Source organism: Neoarius graeffei, chromosome 28 (assembly GCF_027579695.1).
Source record: "Neoarius graeffei isolate fNeoGra1 chromosome 28, fNeoGra1.pri, whole genome shotgun sequence".
NCBI lineage: Eukaryota > Metazoa > Chordata > Actinopteri > Siluriformes > Ariidae > Neoarius > Neoarius graeffei.
In genome coordinates, this window is record NC_083596.1 from 18,649,792 (window position 1) to 18,672,808 (window position 23,017).

At 41.3% G+C, this 23,017-nt stretch overlaps 1 protein-coding gene across 4 annotated transcripts in view; it reads left to right on the forward strand.

The window, feature by feature from the left end:
- pip5kl1 (phosphatidylinositol-4-phosphate 5-kinase-like 1) overlaps positions 1-15,509 on the forward strand; it is a 48,312-nt gene extending 32,803 nt beyond the window's left edge. For all 4 annotated transcript variants that reach the window (XM_060912264.1, XM_060912263.1, XM_060912265.1 and 1 more), the window contains 6 exons: positions 4,972-5,096; positions 5,184-5,218; positions 5,319-5,371; positions 7,328-7,440; positions 11,841-12,003; positions 13,610-15,509. In XM_060912264.1, the coding sequence (XP_060768247.1) occupies positions 4,972-5,096; positions 5,184-5,218; positions 5,319-5,371; positions 7,328-7,440; positions 11,841-12,003; positions 13,610-14,033 (913 nt within the window). In that variant the 3' untranslated portion in view covers positions 14,034-15,509. The remainder of the gene's footprint in view (positions 1-4,971; positions 5,097-5,183; positions 5,219-5,318; positions 5,372-7,327; positions 7,441-11,840; positions 12,004-13,609) is intronic.
- The last annotated feature ends 7,508 nt before the right edge of the window (positions 15,510-23,017 follow it).

Below are 23,017 nucleotides of genomic sequence, written 5' to 3' on the forward strand. Positions count from 1 at the left end.
GCGAATGGTAATAAAGCGGTCAAGCCAGTGTTATCGAGAGCAAGTAGCACAGGCTGACGACTGAGAAACTAAGATTTCTGTCTCCAGACTCTTCTTCCACGCATACACTGTTTTTCACTCATACTTAAGTATTCTTTTCCCTTTCTAATTTACTTAGTTACTTTTAAAATCAACATCAACAGCTACACACAACATCGCTACCTGGCAGCTAAAATTCTCTCAGAATCTTCCGTATTTAACAAAGCAAACCTGGAGGCCATGTTTGTTTACAAACTGTCACAACGCGGAAGTTTTACATCTCCAACATGTCTCTTTTCCAGTTTTTCGATGTCCTTTGGTATGTTTTTCTCTTGTAAATATGCATGAAGAATATATAAAGCAAACTTGGAGGCCATGTTTGTTTACAAGCTGTCACAGTCACTTACTAGCATGGAAGTTTTACGTCTCCGATGTGTCTCTTTTCCAGTTTTTTGATATCTGTTGATATGTTTTTCTCTTGTAAAATTATGCGTGAAGAATATATCATGAAGTTTTGGTAGCCTTTCGGGTGTTCAGCGTGTCTTTCTCTTTCCCGACGAACACAGAAACAGAGCCTAATCTAGGGCGCGTAATACGCGATAATATGCGTTTTTTATCTGTCTGTCGCACATCCACTTTTTGGGCACAAGAGTGATATCGCGTATCTATTAATTTTGTCGCGCATTTATATGTAGAGAGTGTGTAGTCGCATTTTACTGAATCTTGTGCATATCAATTTGTCAGCACCAGCTAGCAAGCACCGCGGTAAATATAGCATTGTTTACACACCAATTGGAAAATATCGGAAAGGACCGAAGTATTCCGAATGGTTTATTTAGCGGGTAAAACAGTTTTGTGAACTATTATATCATTGGTCACTGAACCGGAAGACAGTGTATCTCAATCAATCGTGTGAAGTGTTTTAAAAATACCCAAAAGCACATGGCATATCGTTCTGTCTCATCCAAACATAACAATGTCAAAACGCGTGGTCACGTTGAAAGACCTTTGGACGAAAAAAGAAAAAAGGAAACAAAATGAAGACACAGACGTGACAGATACTAATCCGCCGACATTACACAACCCGATACAAGTACTACCGATGAACCAACCAAGAAGAAAACGAAATATGAAACCGAAGTCGACGATGTTACCACCGAAGTGACAGTCCAGGCAGATATGAGTTCAGCTGTCGTTATCGTCGATGAACCTGAGCCTGAGGCAACGGGGACGAAATCGAAACGCGATGAAACTAAAGACAATGCAACGAAGAAAAAAACAAAGTATGAACACACATTTCATTACATTTTTAAAGTTCAGATCTGATCATAATGTTTGTGCAATACTATAAACTGTGGATAAGTGTTTGCTGATATGGTTTTCATATCACTGTATGAAAGGATATGTATAGTGCCATAATTATGATATTATATAGATTAACATCTGATATGAATGTTTGTTACATGTATTTAGTTTTATTAATAAAACTGTTCTGTTTATAGATGTACTCTTGAAAATATCTACCAATGTATTACTTATTTTTCTGTCCCCACTAACTGGAACAAATGAGGGATATTTTTACCCATGGTAATATTTTCTGTCCCCTGTTTCTACAACTAGTGAGGGATCTGTCCCCTATTTTCAAATTCCTAGATTAGGCTCTGCAGACATGGTTGTCCGCATGCGCAGCAGAAAAGTTTGTCATAGGATATTTGCATCAGCTCTGACGTGTGACGTCATGTTGTCTTGACAATGTGCAATAACATAATGATATTGCACGCTCATTCTCCATTGGGTAGAGTGACGTAATACATGTAGGATAAGCGATATGGTAACAATATTGCATGCTATCAAACCAAATGAATGAAACCTGCTAGAAGGGAATAGAACACGTTTTTATTCCATCGAAAAAGTGTCCTGTATGTATTATAATAATAATCATATTGGCTGGCTTTGAGTGGTCTATCAGATATATTCCCTTCGGCTAGCATGATATTGAACGAGTCTTCGACTCGTTCAATATCATGCTAGCCGAAGGGAATATATCTGATAGACCATGAAAAAAAGCCAGCTAATATTATTATTATTATTATTATTATTATTATTATTATACATACACACCCTCTTCATATCAACATTCTCAAAGGCCACTGCTAGCTTACTTGCGACTTGGTGCTGTTAGTGTGGCAGTGCAGTTACCTTCTAGCCGGTATAGTGTTAGCGAAGGCCAATGCTAGCATAGTCAAGCCGAATATTATTATTATGTTCCCAGTGTAATTTACTTAGGTACTTTTAAAATCAACATCAACAGCTGCACACAACAGCGCTACCTGGCAGCCAAAATTCTCTCAGAATCTTCCATTTTGAACGAAGCAAACTTCACAGCCATGTTTGTTTACAAATTGTCACAGTCACTCGCTAACACGGAAGTTTTACATCTCCGACGTGTCTCTTTTCCAGTTTTTCAATGTCCGTTGGTATGTTTTTCTCTTGTAAATATGCGTGAAGAGTATCTAATGAAGTTTTGGTAGCCTTTCAGGTGTTCAGCGCGTCTTCAGTTTCAGCTTCAGTTTATTTATTTAGTGCTTAATCCGAGCAGCAGCACTGGATTAGCCTCGTCTTCTCTCTTTCCTGGCAGGGAATCATTACTCATGAGGTTCTTGTGCAATTTTGTCATTGGATCTTCACATGAGCTCTGACGTGTGACGTCGTGTTGTCTTGACAACATGCAATATTGCATGCTTATTCTCCATTGGGGAGAGTGACGTAATACACGGAGGATAAGCGATATAATAATAATATTGCATGCTATCGATAAACCCACTAGAAGGGAATAGAACACGTTTTTATTCCATGGAAAAAGTGTCCTGTTTGTATAATATTTCCTGATATTTCACTCCGATGATGTCACTCCTAGTGTTTTCCTGCTGACTAAACATGCATTGTCAAAATGGTGAACCGGTTCAAAATTAAAATTCTTTTGATTAACTTGCATATTTTTTCTTTTTTTATGGATGTGTCCAGATAATATAAAGAACATTACACGGTAGCATGAAGATATGAAGTTTATCTTCTCGTGTTGAAAAATATATCACTCGTCCGCTTAACTCAGTCACGATATATACATTCACCACTCAAAGATAAACTTCATACAGTGGGGCAAAAAAGTATTTAGTCAGCCACCAATTGTGCAAGTTCTCCCACTTAAAAAGATGAGAGAGGCCGGTAATTTTCATCATAGGTACACTTCAACTATGAGAGACAGAATGGGGGGAAAGAATCCAGGAAATCACATTGTAGGATTTTTAATGAATTAATTGGTAAATTCCTCGGTAAAATAAGTATTTGGTCACCTACAAACAAGCAAGATTTCTGGCTCTCACAGACCTGTAACAACTTCTTTAAGAGGCTCCTCTGTCCTCCACTCGTTACCTGTATTAATGGCACCTGTTTGAACTCGTTAGCAGTATAAAAGACACCTGTCCACAACCTCAAACAGTCACACTCCAAACTCCACTATGGCCAAGACCAAAGAGCTGTCAAAGGACACCAGAAACAAAATTGTAGACCTGCACCAGGCTGGGAAGACTGAATCTGCAATAGGTAATCAGCTTGGTGTGAAGAAATCTACTGTGGGAGTAATTATTAGAAAATGGAAGACATACAAGACCACTGATAATCTCCCTCGATCTGGGGCTCCACGCAAGATCTCACCCCGTGGGGTCAAAATGATCACAAGAACGGTGAGCAAAAATCCCAGAACCACACAGGGGGACCTAGTGAATGACCTGCAGAGAGCTGGGACCAAAGTAACAAAGGCTACCATCAGTAACACACTACGTCGCCAGGGACTCAAATCCTGCAGTGCCAGACGTGTCCCCCTGCTTAAGCCAGTACATGTCTAGGCCCATCTGAAGTTTGCTAGAGAGCATTTGGATGATCCAGAAGAGGATTGGGAGAATGCCATATGGTCAGATGAAACCAAACTAGAACTTTTTGGTAAAAACTCAACTTGTCGTGTTTGGAGGAAAAAGAATGCTGAGTTGCATCCAAAGAACACCATACCTACTGTGAAGCATGGGGGTGGAAACATCATGCTTTGGGGCTGTTTTTCCGCAAAGGGACCAGGATGACTGATCCGTGTAAAGGAAAGAATGAATGGGGCCATGTATCGTGAGATTTTGAGTGAAAACCTCCTTCCATCAGCAAGGGCATTGAAGATGAAACGTGGCTGGGTCTTTCAGCATGACAATGATCCCAAACACACCGCCCGGGCAACGAAGGAATGGCTTCGTAAGAAGCATTTCAAGGTCCTGGAGTGGCCTAGCCAGTCTCCAGATCTCAACCCCATAGAAAATCTTTGGAGGGAGTTGAAAGTCCGTGTTGCCCAGCGACAGCCCCAAAACATCACTGCTCTAGAGGAGATCTGCATGGAGGAATGAGCCAAAATACCAGCAACAGTGTGTGAAAACCTTGTGAAGACTTACAGAAAACGTTTGACCTCTGTCATTGCCAACAAAGGGTATATAACAAAGTATTGAGATGAACTTTTGTTATTGACCAAATACTTATTTTCCACCATAATTTGCAAATAAATTCTTTAAAAATCAGACAATGTGATTTTCTGGATTTTTTTTTTCTCATTTTGTCTCTCATAGTTGAGGTATACCTATGATGAAAATTACAGGCCTCTCTCATCTTTGTAAGTGGGAGAACTTGCACAATTGGTGACTGACTAAATACTTTTTTGCCCCACTGTATCCTCTGTTCCAACTGTGTAATATCCTCGGTGTATGTGCTAATCATTAGTCATGGGGTTCTTGTGCAAAAAAGCTTGTGTGTTATGCTGGTTAAAGTGTGGACAAGCTCTTTCTCTTACACACTCACCGCCAAGCTCTTCAGTGTAATATTTCATCAGGATCATATGTTCGTATTTGTCTTACTGTATTATAGGAATGATAAACGGTTCTTCCTGAAGACACAGAGCAGAAGGGAGATTCGATTCCTCCTGTCTCATCTAAAACATTACATGGAACATCTGGAGAAGTACCCCCACTCTCTCCTGGTGAAGTTTTTAGGTGAGAGTTTCACAACCATAAATGTATTATTAGTCTCGCATCAGTGCATTTTCTGCTTTATATAATACTCATTTTTCATAATCGCAGGTGTTCATAAAATCAAGTTTGCCCATCGGAAGAAGGTAGAGAGGTTTTTTTTGGTACTGTTTGAGTTGTCATCTGAGTGATGATAAATGATTAAATTATGTGCAACGTTATGATCAAATCTGTTTCTCTCTGTAGTACTTTATAGTGATGCAAAGTGTCTTCTATCCTGATGAAAGAATCTGCGCCAGGTACAAGATTAATGAAATATTATGAATTTATTCTATCCACATTCACTGGATATGAGCAATCTTGCGCTCTGATTGGCTACTCTACTACTAGGATATCAGCTTATATACCACGAGTAGAGAAAAACAAAATGGCGGAGTGTGTTGCTGAACCAACCGAGGACGAAATAAAAACTCTCCTCGAAAACAAAACCCTAAAAATTATCAAGTATTTAAAAGAAACAGAAATAGCTAAAAGAATATAGTTTTCCCCCCTAATATCACGTGTTCGATACTCCAGCCCAGTCGGTGGCGGTAATGCACCTTTAAGTTGGTTTGCCAACCGCTAAAAATACAAAAAAAGCAACAAAATATGGAATAAAAGTATTTGATGGTAAGAACATATCTTTTTTACTTTTCAAGATTTATTATTATTATTATTATTATAGCAGGGCGGCACGGTGGTGTAGTGGTTAGCGCTGTCGCCTCACAGCAAGAAGGTCCTGGGTTCGAGCCCCGGGGCCGGCGAGGGCCTTTCTGTGTGGAGTTTGCATGTTCTCCCCGTGTCCGCGTGGGTTTCCTCCGGGTGCTCCGGTTTCCCCCACAGTCCAAAGACATGCAGGTTAGGTTAACTGGTGACTCTAAATTGACCGTAGGTGTGAATGTGAGTGTGAATGGTTGTCTGTGTCTATGTGTCAGCCCTGTGATGACCTGGCGACTTGTCCAGGGTGTACCCCGCCTTTCGCCCGTAGTCAGCTGGGATAGGCTCCAGCTTGCCTGCGACCCTGTAGAAGGATAAAGCGGCTTGAGATAATGAGATGAGATTATTATAGCATTTTTCACAAATTGCTACTGTCATTTTGCCGCTTTGTTTTTCATTCTAAGCGGGAATGATTTTGTCGGATGTTTTGTGTAAAGTTTTTATTTATCATCTCATTCTCATTATTTGTAGCCGCTTTATCCTGTTCTACAGGGTTGCAGGCAAGCTGGAGCCTATTCCAGCTGACTACGGGCGAAAGGTGGGGTACACCCTGGACAAGTCGCCAGGTCATCACAGGGCTGACACATAGACACAGACAACCATTCACACTCACATTCACACCTACGGTCAATTTAGAGTCACCAGTTAACCTAACCTGCATGTCTTTGGACTGTGGGGGAAACCGGAGCACCCGGAGGAAACCCACGCGGACATGGGGAGAACATGCAAACTCCGCACAGAAAGGCCCTCGCCGGCCACGGGGCTCGAACCCGGACCTTCTTGCTGTGAGGCGACAGCGTTAACCACTACACCACCGTGCTGCCCCTTTTATTTATCAAATTTGCAAAAAAATAAAAATGCTCTGTTTCTCAAAATCCTGTGAATGTAGATAGAGTCAAACAGTTATTCCACTAAATCTCGTCATACATGGATTATCGCCAACTCAGTGCTATGCACCTCATCGGCTATCAGCTGATGTACGACTCGATTTGGTGGAATAACTGTTAAATGTGAATATATGCTATAAAAAGAACATTGCTCTGATTTGGATTCACGTTTAACGTTTGAAAAAAAGAGACATTTTGAAGCAACATGTCGTGACCCATCTCTATACAGTATAAAGTCCTTCTTGGCTTTTGTATATTAATCACAGCTTAAATCAACGTGTTTTTGTCTTCTTCACAAGATGTCTTACTTTTGATACAAGGTCTCTACTGGGACCTGAAACTATAAAGCCTGGAGCAGCTGCACTTAAGCCACTGAGCTTAAGGCTGAGCATAAATTCATATGACCTTTCCAAGTTTGCATTATTATTAGTGTACCAGGAACCATTCGTTGCTGAGAAAAGTACCATTTATTGAATGACCGTATTACTTTCAGATGTCAAACTCAACACCACTCTTAATAAAAACAAATAGTGCCAAATGTTCTCAAATTAAAGCAAATATTCATGCATGCACAGCATAATGTACACACTGTGAATACTTCTTCCTGTATAGATACGATATCAAGGGCTGTGAAGTGAGCCGGTGGACAGACCCAGCCCCCGAGGGGAGTCAGATCATCGTTGTTCTCAAGGATCGCAATTTTGAGGGACAGTTTATCACATTAGGTAATGCTGTTCTCTGAATAGTGTAGGTAGTAATGACAGGCCATTTTTAAGTCTAGTTGTGATCAAGGAGTGTGGCAAATCAAAAGAAAGAGTATGAAGTTCTAAATTCAAAACTGGTTTTATTTTCCATCCATCCATTATCTGTAGCCACTTACTGTATCCTGTACAGGGTCGCAGGCAAGCTGGAGCCTATCCCAGCTGACTATGGGCGAGAGGCGGGGTACACCCTGGACAAGTCGCCAGGTCATTGCAGGGCTGACACATAGAGACAAACAACCATTCACACACCTTCACATTCACACCTACGGTCAATTTAGAGCCACCAGTTAACCTAACCTGCATGTCTTTGGACTGTGGGGGAAACCGGAGCACCCGGAGGAAACCCATGCGGACACGGGGAGAACATGCATACTCCATCGGCCACTGGGCTCGAACCCAGGACCTTCTTGCTGTGATGCGACAGTGCTAACCACTACACCACCATCTAAAGATCTCATCTCATTATCTCTAGCCGCTTTATCCTTCTACAGGGTCGCAGGCAAGCTGGAGCCTATCCCAGCTGACTATGGGCGAAAGGTGGGGTACACCCTGGACAAGTCGCCAGGTCATCACAGGGCTGACACATAGACACAGACAACCATTCACACTCACATTCACACCTACGGTCAATTTAGAGTCACCAGTTAACCTAACCTGCATGTCTTTGGACTGTGGGGAAAACCGGAGCACCCGGAGGAAACCCACGCGGACACGGGGAGAACATGCAAACTCCACACAGAAAGGCCCTCGCCGGCCACGGAGCTCGAACCTGGACCTTCTTGCTGTGAGGCGACAGTGCTAACCACTACACCACCGTGCCGCCCCCATCTAAAGATCATTAAGGACAATTACAATCTACATAGATTCCTTTTAAAGTATTAAATCTGTCCTCTCTGACTGTATTCTCTTCTCTACAACTTGCCTAATTGCCTTATTGCATGTGATGGCACAACACGGCAAAAGGTGGCAGCACAGTTCCACATGTTACTTTGCAGAGGGTGGCGCTCAAAAGCGCAATGTATTACAGGTTTCTAATCAAATGTGATTTCTTCAAAACAATCCCTGAGGTTAACATCCCTGAACCTTCTCTTTTTTTCTCTATCTTCCAGAATCCACTATTTTTATTGTTTTCCATAGAAGGATACACATCTATTGATCATGACCAGAACTTCCGCTGTCTCTGGCCAGCTTCTGGTTTGACCAAAATTACCGCGAAAAGGCCCACCAGGGGTCATGATTATTCCTGACCTCTGGTATTGATTTCGGCCAGTGTCGACCAATAGAAAGCGAGCTAGAGTCTAACGTCACAGGGGTGGCATGTCATCGGGTTTCGACCGAAATCCAACATGGCTTTGCCCAGCAGTTTCACCATCAACATTCAGAAAAAAGATCGCCGTGTCAAAAGTAATCAGTATCGTGCAAATTCAGGTTTTTCCCTATAAAATACCCAACTCTTGTGAAGCTGAACGTACTTTTTATGTTGGTACGCGGCGATCGAACATTTGCAATTTACTATGTAAACGGATAGGCGCTTCCCACACGGCAAGCTGGTGTACTGTAGATTTACTGACTTTTGCTGGACTACATACAGTATTTGCATATTAGGCAGAAAAAACTTCATAGTGGATCAGAGCTCCATACTTCAGAGAATATGGTGATGCATCGACCTGATTTTTGATGGCTTGACCGTACGATGTTCGTCCGTACGAACGACGAACATGTACCACCACAGGGAAGCCGATCATAAATACAAGACAACATATCTGAAAATCTATTTTTTGCTATATGAAGGACCAAATATCACAGTTTCTACATGACCTATGTATATTCATGTACTTTCTTCATTGCTGTTCCTATTTAGAAGAACATTACACAGGAAATGACCAAAGTGTTGATAACTATTGGCTTTACGGTAGATGTTATATTGAAAATGGCATAAGAACCAGAAGCCTTTATTTATCACATGTACACTCAAGCACAGACTGAAGCACAGTGAAATTCCTCTGCATTTAACCCATCTGAAGCAGTGAACACACACAAGTGAGCAATGAGCACACACACATACCCAGAGCAGTGGGCAGCTATACTACAGCGCCCGGGGAGCAGTTGTGGGTTAGGTGCCTTACTCAAGGGCACTTCAACCCGACCTTCAGGCTGTGGCCACCCCATGTTAACCTAACCCGCATGTCTTTGGACTGTGGAGGAACCCGGAGCACCCGGAGGAAACCCAAGCAGACACGGAGAGAACATGTAAACTCCAGACCCTCGTTGGCGACTGGGCTCGAACCCAGAACCTTCTTGCTGTGAGGCGACAGTGCTAACCACTACACCACCGTGCCATAAAACAGTATGAGAAATATAGTATCCTGTGTTTTCTTGGTTGAACAATAAAACTATACTCATGAAGCACTTTATTAGGAATACTGTACTAATATGGGTAGGGCCTCCATTTGCTCTCAAAACAGCCTCAATTCTTCATGGCACGGATTCCATGGGGTGCTGTAAACATTCCTTTGAGATTGTGGTTCATGTTGATATGATTGCATCATGCAGTTCCTGCAGCTTTTTATTGCACTTGCACTGCTGCCACACCGTTGGCGGATTAGACAATTGTGTGAATGAGTAGGTGTACAGGTGTTTCTAATAATAATAAATAATAAATAAAAAAAGTATGTTTTAGTCACAGTCTCATTAAATAAATATTCATACATATACATGTAAAACAGTGTTGTAGTCAAGCCACTAAACCTTGAGTCAAGTCCGAGTCACGTCCAAGTCATTAAAAAAAAATTTGAATCGAGTCCACTATTGAGCCGAGTCAAGTCTGAGAACAAGACTCCAACCGCACCATTTGACGGTGGCTGTTTCAGCGTCATTAACGTTAGTTTGTTCCTGAACATGACGTATGAACAGGTGAATGTGCTTCTCTTTGTCAGGGAGTGCGAAGTATTCGGTCAGAGATGGTTGGGAGACAGATGTAAGTGCAGAAGGTGTGCTTATTAATACAAGTCTCATCTCATTATCTCTAGCCGCTTTACCCTTCTACAGGGTCGCAGGCAAGCTGGAGCCTATCCCAGCTGACTATGGGTGAAAGGCGGGGTACACCCTGGACAAGTCGCCAGGTCATCACAGGGCTGACACATAGACACAGACAACCATTCACACTCACATTCACACCTACGGTCAATTTAGAGTCACCAGTTAACCTAACCTGCATGTCTTTGGACTGTGGGGGAAACCGGAGCACCCGGAGGAAACCCATGCAGACACGGGGAGAACATGCAAACTCCTCACAGAAAGGCCCTCGCCGGCCACGGGGCTCGAACCCGGACCTTCTTGCTGTGAGGCGACAGCGCTAACCACTACACCACCATGCCGCCATTAATACAAGTGAAGAGAGTAAACAATCCAGAATGGCAGGCAAAATCGTAAAACAGTGAAACAGGCAATAAGTCGAGCGAGGCACAAACAGGCTATCGTAGACTCGGCAGAATCAAAGATGAGAAACAGGAAACCAGGGATCAGGAAACCAAACAAGGAAATAAGGCTCGTTAATGTGTCAGCAACGCAACTCAATACTTCGCAAAGTAAGTGTGTTTTCACAGTTTTTATATCGGTGCGCTGATTGTGCCTTAATCCTATGCAGGTCCGAGTTGTTTACAGTGAGCGTGCGAGAGTCCGCTTGGCACGCGCGCTGTCCAGAGCGCGCCCAAGAGTCTATCACCAAGCATGCACCAAATTAGGGCAAAATTAATCTCATCATCTCATCTCATTATCTCTAGCTGCTTTATCCTGTTCTACAGGGTCGCAGGCGAGCTGGTGCCTATCCCAGCTGACTACGGGCGAAAGGCGGGGTACACCCTGGACAAGTCGCCAGGTCATCACAGGGCTGACACATAGACACAGACAACCATTCACACTCACATTCACACCTACGGTCAATTTAGAGTCACCAGTTAACCTAACCTGCATGTCTTTGGACTGTGGGAGAAACCGGAGCACCCGGAGGAAACCCATGCGGTAGATATAAATATCTTATGCCAAATTATTATGACATGTTACAAAAAATAAAGAAAAAAATCCTAGTCCTAATTTAGTTAATGCACGAGTCCAAGTCTGAGTCATCAGTGCTCAAGTCCGAGTCGAGTCACAAGTCCTTAAAATTAGGGCGTGAGTACAACAAGCCTGATGTAAAATAATAAAATATAACATTCCAATACAACAAAAATACACTGTTTTAAAAAATGTATCCTATTCACCTGTCATGTCTTTCCTTAATTATTGATTCAAGAGCCTTTTATTCATAACCTTGAAATACATGTTTGTATGCGTGTGTGTTTGCGTTTATGTGTGTGAGGCAGACCAACAGCGTCCCTGGCTGTTAAGTCAGGTGCAAATCGACACATCCTTCCTGCAGACACTGAATGTACTGGACTACAGCCTCCTACTGGCCCATCAGCCCCTACACAACGACGAGCGCCACCCGAGCCTGTCCTTCGCCACCCTCATCATGCGCACCAAGAGGTGAGGGACTTACACAACTCTGTTTGAGGGATTAGATGGATATGAGCGTTACCAAGATCATAAGTGTGAAAGTGTGAACACAAACCTTATTGCTTTAGAAATGCCCAGCAGTTTGGCAGGTACATTGTGTGGCAGATGGGTATTTGATTAAATTGAAGTGCATGTGTTAACTTTCAGTTGTACCAAAGATGATCGAAATTATATAAAAGGTCAGGGGTGGGTTTCCCAAAAGCCTCTTAACGTTCAGAGCATCTTAACTAGGAGAGAGAGAGAGAGACTTCATTATGCTGCTCGCTCTGTCATTTAACGGTCATCTTTTACCCCTTTTCCACCAAATCAGTTCCAGGGCTGGTTCGGGGCCAGTGCTGGTGCTGGTTCACAACTCGTTCAACTTGCGAGCCAGCTGAGAACCAGTTTGCTTTTCCATAGCTCGCGGTGCTAAGGGAAGCCACGTCATTACGTCACTGTATATGTCAGTTACGTCGCTGTATACGTCAATTACGTCGCTCCGTTTGCATAAACCTTGGCGCAAACATCGAAGCAACAACAACAACACGGAGAAGAGAAGCAGCAACAACAACAACAATAATGGATGACTTCGCGTTTGTACAGCTGCTGCTTCTCGTCGCTTAAAAATGGCGATCTTTCGCAGTCTTGTTATTTTTGTTGGTCTTAACAACTCCGCCCCCCCCGCTGACGTAAGCGGTTCTTTCCTCTGGCCCAGCAGAGAGTTGGTGCTAGCCTGGAACCGGTTTTTCTGGCCCCAGAGCCAGTTCTTTGTCAGTGGAAACAGAAAACCCAGTTCCAAACTAAGCACTGGCCCCGAACCAGCCCTGGAACTGCTTTGGTGGAAAAGGGACATTTGTGCTGCAATGCTTTTGGGAAAGTTTGCCCTTTTCATTCTTAGGTAGTTTTAAGTACTGGACATTGATGTAATCTAAAAGATTTTGAGTGAAATAAACGTCTCATATTCATGAGCCACTGTAGCTCCAGTACATAGCTATAGAATCAAATGTTAGATACAAACCATTTTAGTTTATCTTTTTTTTTAACCGCACTGTTCCTTTAAATTGGTTCTGATGGCGTCCTCTGGTGGACAGTTTAGAATTAGTCCATCAGATTTGCTCGATTTCACAACTGAAAAAAAAAATTTATGTAATCACAGCTACATCATTTTATGTTTATTGCTCATCACATGGTCAAAACAGATACATATGCTTCGTTTCCTGTTTCCACCAAATGCTTCTCTCACTTCCATGTTCACCTCTGTTTCCAGATCCCTCACTTTGCTCTCCACAAGGCCAGTGGCAGGCAGGCATGTAGCGAAGACATATCAGCACAGTATAAAATAACCCGTGCCATAAACACAGTGTTTAACCATAACCATGCATGTGCTTGCGAGTTACGTTTCTCATCCTGAGATGGCATTTTCACATGATGTAAAAGCATGGGAGTTTGAAACAGGCCAATTTGTTGGAGCTAATCCAAGTGCTAACAAGCATCAGCCAGCAAACTAACAAACCAGAGTGATGTGTGTGATATATGATATGATATGATATATGATATGCTTTGCTTTGCTCTGATTGGCTTTGGTTTTCTGCATTAGGTCAGTAAGCACATGCTCCCATGCCGCTGTACCAGGAGTGGTGCCTGAGGAAGACTCAACCATCCAAGCGACAGAACCGGATTCAAGGACGTCACAGTGGCAGATCGCAGAGACGGCTCAGGCAGAGGGAGGAGAGCAGAGCGAGGGGCCCTCTAACGTTGGATCAGAATCAGCTGAACTGCTGGAGTTTCAGACCCAGAACCGGCGACTTTTGCCTAACTTCAAAAACCCGATTCATGTCATAGACGGGCCTGAGCAGCGCTATTTCATCGGCATCATTGACATCTTCACTGTTTATGGCTTCAAGAAGAGGCTTGAGAACCTGTGGAAGAGGCTGAGACATCCTGGGCAAAGTTTCTCCACTGTCAGCCCTCCAGCCTACTGTCTGAGACTGTGCCAGTGGGTACAGGACCATACCAAGTAGACTGTAAAGGGTGTGTGTGGGTGTGTTGGGGGGACGGAGGAGTCAGTAATAACTGGAAAATGAGCATATATGCTGAAAAACATGCTGTAGATACTCGCAGATGGTCATACTAAAGCAAAAAGAATGAATTTTTCCTCTGGTAAAGAAATGTGTGTTGGCTAGCATTTAGCCACAATGCTAACATACTAAGTGTTTTCGATAAAAATAACAGAAATACAAGCGCTACAATCCCTTCATGAAGACACCGGAGTGATTCTGTCAGTTCAATGATAATAGTCAAGTTGATACAAAATTATAAGTGGACTCGTTCAATTAGACTAGATTAGATTAGATTTATTGAGATAAAATTACATGCAAGTAGGACAATATATTAAATGTACAATTGAATTAAATACATGAAACTAAACCAAGCATAGCACAACAAAGTGTAAAACACTTATTTCCATTGTGGTCAATGTTTTTTTAATTTCAGAAGTTTAAAAAATAGTTTAATAGATGTAAATTTTCATTATAAAATTCTTTCTAAGTTTTTTTTTTAAGATTGAATTTTTAAAAGTATAATAGAGCGTTTTTGTGGTTTAAGAGATAATATAGAAATATTAAACAACAAAAGTGATCGTAAAAATGAAAGTATTCCTTTTTGTGCTAACATTGTGGCTAGATCTGGACATCTGTTCGGTTAAAATGAAGTGAAGTGGTCATTGTAAGAAGTGTCATGATAAATCTTGGCTGTTTTTTTCTCCTCTGAAATGTTAAACAGCTACAAAACATGAAAGAGATGACACAACCAGCTTCAGCAAAGCCATATAAATGAGAATTTCATTTCCAGCTGACATCAGAGAGCCAACACTCACATCCACATCCACTTTAGAGTAGCCAGTTGAACTAATCTGCATGCCTTTGGACTGTGGGAGGAAACCAAAGCACCCAGAGGAAACCCACACAGACACGAGGAGGCAAACTCCACACAGTCAGCCGCAGGGCTCGAACCCAGAACCTTCTCGCTGTGAGGCAACAGTGCTAACCACTGCACCTCCCATGCAAATGAAAATACTTTTAAAAATGTAAATAAAAAGACCTGATATGCAGTTCAATAAAAGAGTAAGCATTTTCAGTTCTGTTCAGCTTAATATGCAACATACAGTAGAACTGAAGACTTCTCAGAACTTCTTTGCATTCATTAGGTCAGTTTGCACACATGGATTAAAACAAACACAAGCTCATGTGACATGAATGTTTATCAAAATTAGATTTGAGTCAACGCAAATGAGTGAGATATACTTAACAGTTATTCCACAAAATCAAGTCGTACATGAGCTGATAGTCGACGAGGCACATAGCGCCGAGTTGGCTATAGGACATGTACGACGAGATTGAGTGGAATTACTGTTTTATTCTATCCACATTCACTGGATTTTGAGAAACAGAGCATTTTTATTTTTACATTTTGCAAATTCGATAAATAAAAACTTTATACAAAACGTCTGACAAAATCATTTCCGCTTAGAATGTAAACAAATCGGCGAAATGACCGTAGCAATTTGTGAAAAATGTGATAATAATAATAATAATTCTTGAAAAATAAAAAAGATACTCGATTACCATGAAATACTTTTATTCCATATTTTATTGCTTTTTTTGGTATTTTTGGGGTTTTGTTTTTGAGTAGAGTTTTCATTTCGTCCTCAGTTGGTTCAGAAACACACTCCGCCATTTTCTTCTTCTTCTTTAGGTTTTTTTTTGATGATTGGCAAACCAGCTTATGCCCCGGTCACAACCAGCCGTACGTGCTCCTCCGGCCGGTCTGCGTGCAAAAAATGCAAGAAACGCACGGAGGGCGTGCGTGTGGCGTGCTGATTTTCGAGCCGCAGACCGGCCGCAGAGGTTCTTTGTCATGTCAAACAAACTCTACGGGCGCTTACATTTTTTTCAGGTTGCAAGACAAACTTACGGCCAACGCGCGTCTTTCTCCACGAACAAAAAAAACACAGCGATTTGGGAACCGCCAAAAATTGCACGGCCAAAAAATCGTACGTCCGGTTGTGACCTAGGCTTTAAAGGTGCATTTCCACCACCGACTGTGCTGGAGTGTGGAACAGGAGATTTGGGGGGGGGGGGGGGGGGGCTATATTCTTTTAGCTATTTCTGTTTCTTTGAAATACTTGATAACAAAGTGATATATCTGACTTGATGTGCGCCGCCATTTTGTTTTTCTCTACCCATGGTATATGAGCTGATATCCTAGTAGTAGAGTAGCCAATCAGAGTGCGCGATTGCTCATATCCAGTGAATGTGGATAGAATAAAGACTGTTATGTCACACAGTTCTGATATTATTTAAAAAATATACGTATGCAAAGATTAAATTCAAAACTTTGGTCGAAGAAAATGACAATAAACATGATGATGCGATCACAGTGCTAGTACTGTTATTTCAGGTATGTATTGGAATTGTGTAATTGTGTTTGTGCGCTCGTGTGTGTGTGTGTTCGCAAATTCACATTTCATAGCTTATATATGAATAATATCTATACAGTTGAGAAGTTCTGTAATTTAAATAAAAAACTTTTTTTTTTTAATTCTGCAGTCATCAGAATTTATTTATTTAAACAGCTTAGCTACACAAAGATTTTTCCCCCCGATTTAGTCATGACTAGTTCCCACCCACCAGACAGCTCTCCCCTATCACATTACAGGCATTTAGCAGATGTTCTTATCCAGAAGGAGCCAAAGTTTAGGTGCCTTGCTCTAGGGCACTTCAGCCATTCCTGCTGGTCTAGGGAATTGAACCGACAACCTTTTGGCTCCAAAGCTGATTCTTTAATTATTATGCCATGGCATCACCCAAGAGATAGTAAAGGCTATCGTGTCCTTCCTCTGAGGTACTGTATGTAATGGCAGCCAACTGCATCTTTTTGAACTGCTGCTCAGACAATGCCACGGGCGGCAAATCACACTCAGAGGAAAGTGCTATTCACCCACCGTTCTTAAAAATGTTTTGTTTTAATGTTGTAGAGCATTTGGGTTCAGTGTGTGAAAACATCAGCAACAAGAACACATAGTCATAAACTAAAAGAGCTAAAGAATAAAAGGAATAAAACACGTAAGGAATAAAACATGACTTGTGTTCTCTTCAGGTTGTTCTCTTATAGGAAAATAATCAATGCTAACAACCTGATGTGACATGGAGTTACTGTTACCACCATACAGTTGATTATTTTCCAAAAACAGCATGTTCTGTAATGCTATATTCACAGCCTTGTCGATATTCATTCGGGTATAGCTACACTCTTGATCGTGTGCCAGAATGTCCACAAGACAAGTTAGTTCCTGTTTTTTGCTTACAGCAGTTGTTTGATCACCAGCCTCTCTCTTTTTTCTCTTTCTTGAAAAACTGCAGCTGGTCATGTTACAGCAAAACTGAAAAGCGCAAAAAGTCCTCTGTCCTCAGGACCGTCCCATGGTGGAAAACTTACCTACTGTTAAAATGCCCTGACACTGGAGACACTTTTCATAAACGTGAAATAAACCTTACCTTACAGAAAGCTTCATCACATCAGCGATGGTGGTTTTCTTTATCCAGGCACATTTTTAAAATCTATTTATTATTAGTCTTGAATTATTTGACACTTTTGCCATATTTGCTCAGCTGTTACTATAGAAACTGTAATGTTTTTAGAACAAGTGTATTCATATGTAAACCTGTGATTTACAGTGCTCAGTGTAAATGAGTGCACCCTCTTTGAAAATAACATTTTAAACAATATCTCAATGAACACAAACAATTTCCAAAATGTTGACAAGACAAAGTTTAATATAACATCTGTTTAACTTATAACGTGAAAGTAAGGTTAATAATATAAACTTAGATGACACATTTTTCAGTTTTACTCAAATTAGGGTGGTGCAAAAATGAGTACACCTCACAACAAAAACTACTACACCTAGTACTTTGTATGGCCTCCATGATTTTTAATGACAGCACCAAGTCTTCTAGGCATGGAATGAACAATTTGGTGACATTTTGCAACATCAATCTTTTTCCATTCTTCAACAATGACCTCTTTTAGTGACTGGATGCTGGATGGAGAGTGATGCTCAACTTGTCTCCACAGAAGTCCCCAAAGAAAATACTTTCTTTACACCACAAAGGCGAAGGCGACAAGAAGATCAGCAAAGCTTTACTTATCAGTCAGAATACTGTAGCAAAAGTGGTACAAAAATTTAAGAAAGATGGAACTGCAACCATCTCACAGAGACGTCCAGGTCATCCACGAAAGTTAACACCTCGACAGGAGCATTGTCTGATGAGAAGGGTTGAAGAAAATCTGCAAGCAAGTTCACTGCAGTTATCTAAAGAAGTAGAAAGCCAAACTGGGGTGACTATTTCCTGTGACACAATACGGCGTACACTACAGAGGAATGGCATGCGTGGATGCCGTCCACGAAAGAAGCCTCTCCTAAAGCCCAGGCACAAAAAAGCCCACCTAGAGTTTGCCAGGGCCCATGCTGACAAAGATGATGACTACTGGGACTCTATACTCTGGAGTGATGAGACCGTTGGAACTGATGGCTTCAAGACTGTATGGCGTCGCAAAGGTGAGGAATACAAAGTAAAATGCATGGTGCCTACAGTGAAACATGGTGGTGGCAGTGTCCTTATGTAGGGCTGCATGAATGCTGCTGGTGTCGGGGAGCTGCATTTCACTGATGGCATCATGAATTCACAGATGTATTGCTCTATACTGAAAGAGAAGATGCTACCATCACTCCGTGCCCTTGGTCGTCGTGCACTTTTCCAACATGACAACGATCCTAAACACACATCTAAGGCCACTGTCGGATTTCTGAAGAAGAACAGGGTGAAAGTGATTCAGTGGCCAAATATGTCTCTGATCTGAACCCAATCGAACTCCTATGGGGAATTCTGAAGAGACAAGTTGAGCATCACTCTCCATCCAGCATCCAGTCACTAAAAGAGGTCATTGTTGAAGAATGGAAAAAGATTGATGTTGCAAAATGTCGCCAACTTGTTCATTCCATGCCTAGAAGACTTGGTGCTGTCATTAAAAATCATGGAGGCCATACAAAGTGCTAGATGTAGTAGTTTTTGTTGTGGAGTGTACTCATTTTTGCACCACCCTAATTTGAGTAAAACTGAAAAAATGTGTCATCTAAGTTTATATTATTAACCTTATGTTCACATTATAAGTTAAACAGATGTTATATTAAACTTTGTCTTGTCAACATTTTGGAAATTGTTTGTGTTCATTGAGATATTGTTTAAAATGTTACTTTTCAAAGGGGGTGCACTCATTTACACTGAGCACTGTACATTACAGCCGGAACTACTGTCAGAGCCGTTGTAATATGAGGAATAACGCACTCAAAGCATGTACTGATATACAAAATGTCATGCGCCTCGTTCCGCTTAACCCTCAGAGCCTCCGCACCCCAAGAAATATTTAATTTATGAAAATATAATAATGTTTAATTTATGAATGAACAGCATGTTGCACATTTTAATAGTTTATAGTGAGATTTAATGTTGTGGATGTCCAAGAGATAAATTAGTTCCTGTTCCCATCTACGTGTATGTTATAAACCCCAAGTACCCTTTGCTGTAGCCTACAGGATGTAGGCGGAGCAAGATGTCATGCACTTACCATATACAGTGGTGCTTGAAAGTTTGTGAACCCTTTAGAATTTTCTATATTTCTGCATAAATATGACCTAAAACATCATCAGATTTTCACACAAGTCCTAAAAGTAGGTAAAGAGAACCCAGTTAAACAAATGAGGCAAAAATATTATACTTGGTCATTTATTTATTGAGGAAAATGATCCAATATTACATATCTGTGAGTGGCAAAAGGATGTGAACCTCTAGGATTAGCAGTTAATTTGAAGGTGAAATTAGAGTCAGGTGTTTTCAATCAATGGGATGACAATCAGGTGTGAGTGGGCACCCTGTTTTATTTAAAGAACAGGGATCTGTCAAAGTCTGATCTTCACAACACATGTTTGTGGAAGTGTATCATGGCACGAATAAAGGAGATTTCTGAGGACCTCAGGAAAAGCGTTGTTGATGCTTATCAGGCTGGAAAAGGTTACAAAACCATCTCTAAAGAGTTTGGACTCCACCAATCCACAGTCAGACAGATTGTGTACAAATGTAGGAAATTCAAGACCATTGTTACCCTCCCCAGGAGTGGTCGACCAACAAAGATCACTCCAAGAGCAAGGCATGTAATAGTCGGCAAGGTCACAAAGGACCCCTTCTAACTTCTAAGCAACTGAAGGCCTCTCTCACATTGGCTAATGTTAATGTTCATGAGTCCACCATCAGGAGAACACTGAACAACAATGGTGTGCATGGCAGGGTTACAAGGAGAAAGCCACAGCTCTCCAAAATGAACATTGCTGCTCGTCTGCAGTTTGCTAAAGATCACGTGGACAAGCCAGAAGGCTATTGGAAAAATGTTTTGTGGACAGATGAGACCAAAATAGACCTTTTTGGTTTAAATGAGAAGTGTTATGCTTGCAGAAAGGAAAACACTGCATTCCAGCATAAGCACCTTATCCCATCTGTGAAACATGGTGGTGGTAGTATCATGGTTTAGGCCTGTTTTGCTGCATCTGGGCCAGGACGGCTTGCCATCATTGATGGAACAATTCATTCTGAATTATACCGGTGAATTCTAAAGGAAAATGTCAGGACATCTGTCCATGAACTGAATCTCAAGAGAAGGTGGGTCATGCAGCAAGACAACAACCCTAAGCACACATGTCGTTCTACCAAAGAATGGTTAAAGAAGAATAAAGTTAATGTTTTGGAATGGCCAAGTCAAAGTCCTGACCTTAATCCAATCGAAATGTTGTGGAAGGATCTGAAGCGACCAGTTCATGTGAGGAAACCCACCAACATCCCAGAGTTGAAGCTGTTCTGTACGGAGGAATGGGCTAAAATTCCTCCAAGCCGGTGTGCAGGACTGATCAACAGTTACCAGAAATGTTTAGTTGAAGTTATTGCTGCACAAGGGGGTCACACCAGATACTGAAAGCAAAGGTTCACATGCTTTTGCCACTCACAGATATGTAATATTGGATCATTTTCCTCAATAAATAAAGTGACCAAGTATAATATTTTTGTCTCGTTTGTTTAACTGGGTTCTCTTTATCTACTTTTAGGACTTGTGTGAAAATCTGATGATGTTTTAGGTCATATTTATGCAAAAATATAGACAATTCTAAAGGGTTCACAAACTTTCAAGCACCACTGTATGGGGGCTATGACATACAAGAATCACAATGCCATCTGGTGGATTGACGCACCTAAGCTTTCCGTTCCCAGTTGTAATCAAATAGATCGTTTATTCTATCTTAGGGGTGCTTTTATTTGTAGCTATACGTTCATTCACAAAGAAAAACAGAAAAAAAGATTAACGAGAAATTACTAATTGCAGGATTTTTCACTCACCTGGTGTTTTCTACAGCAGTATTAATGTCCGGTGGAATCATGCTTGCGCAGCTCTCTATAGGAAGATGTGTGTTCTGTACCATATGATAGTTAATAAATACCACAACTATGTACAATTCTTTTAACATTTTTTATAGTCAGTTGATGCTTGTCAAAGTCTTGATGACAAAGTCTTTAAAACAAGAACAGCAGAAACTATTAAAAAGATTGATGAACACACAACTGTCCATTTCAGTTGAAATATTTATAATTCATGACAACAAACTGAGCAGAGGAATGAACACTTAAACATATTTAAACTTCACGCACCATCATTCCTGAGTTGACCTAGTGCTTAGCGTGTCCGCCTCTTGACTCAGAGGTTGCAAGTTCTACAGTGGTGCTTAAAAGTTTGTGAACCCTTTAGAATTGTCTATATTTTTGCATAAATATGACCTAAAACATCATCAGATTTTCACACAAGTCATAAAAGTAGATAAAGAGAACCCAGTTAAACAAATGAGACAAAAATATTATACTTGGTCACTTTATTTATTGAGGAAAATGATCCAATATTACATATCTGTGAGTGGCAAAAGTATGTGAACCTTTGCTTTCAGTATCTGGTGTGACCCCCTTGTGCAGCAATAACTGCAACTAAACGTTTCCGGTAACTGTTGGTCAGTCCTGCACACCAGCTTGGAGGAATTTTAGCCCATTTCTCCGTACAGAAGAGCTTCAACTCTGGGATGTTGGTGGGTTTTCTCACATGAACTGGTCGCTTCAGGTCCTTCCACAACATTTCGATTGGATTAAGGTCAGGACTTTGACTTGGCCATTCCAAAACATTAACTTTATTCTTCTTTAATCATTCTTTGGTAGAACGACTTGTGTGCTTAGGGTCGTTGTCTTGCTTGACCCACCTTCTCTTGAGATTCAGTTCATGGACAGATGTCCTGACATTTTCCTTTAGAATTTGCCAGTATAATTCAGAATTAATTGTTCCATCAATGATGGCAAGCCGTCCTGGCCCAGATGCAGCAAAACAGGCCCAAACCATGATACTACCACCACCATGTTTCACAGATGGGATAAGGTTCTTTTGCTGGAATGTAGTGTTTTCCTTTCTCTAAACATAACACTTCTCATTTAAACCAAAAAATTCAATTTTGGTCTCATCTGTCCACAAAACATTTTCCAATAGCCTTCTGGCTTGTCCATGTAATCTTTAGCAAACTGCAGACGAGCAGCAATGTTCTTTTTGGATAGCAGTGGCTTTCTCATTGCAACTCTGCCATGCACACTATTGTTGTTCAGTGTTCTCCTGATGGTGGACTCATGAACATTAGCCAATGTGAGAGAGGCCTTCAGTTGCTTAGAAGTTACCCTGGGGTCCTTTGTGACCTCGCCGACTATTACACGCCTTGCTCTTGGAGTGATCTTTGTTGGTCGACCACTCCTGGGGAGGGTAACAATGGTCTTGAATTTCTTCCATTTGTACACAATCTGTCTGACTGTGGATTGGT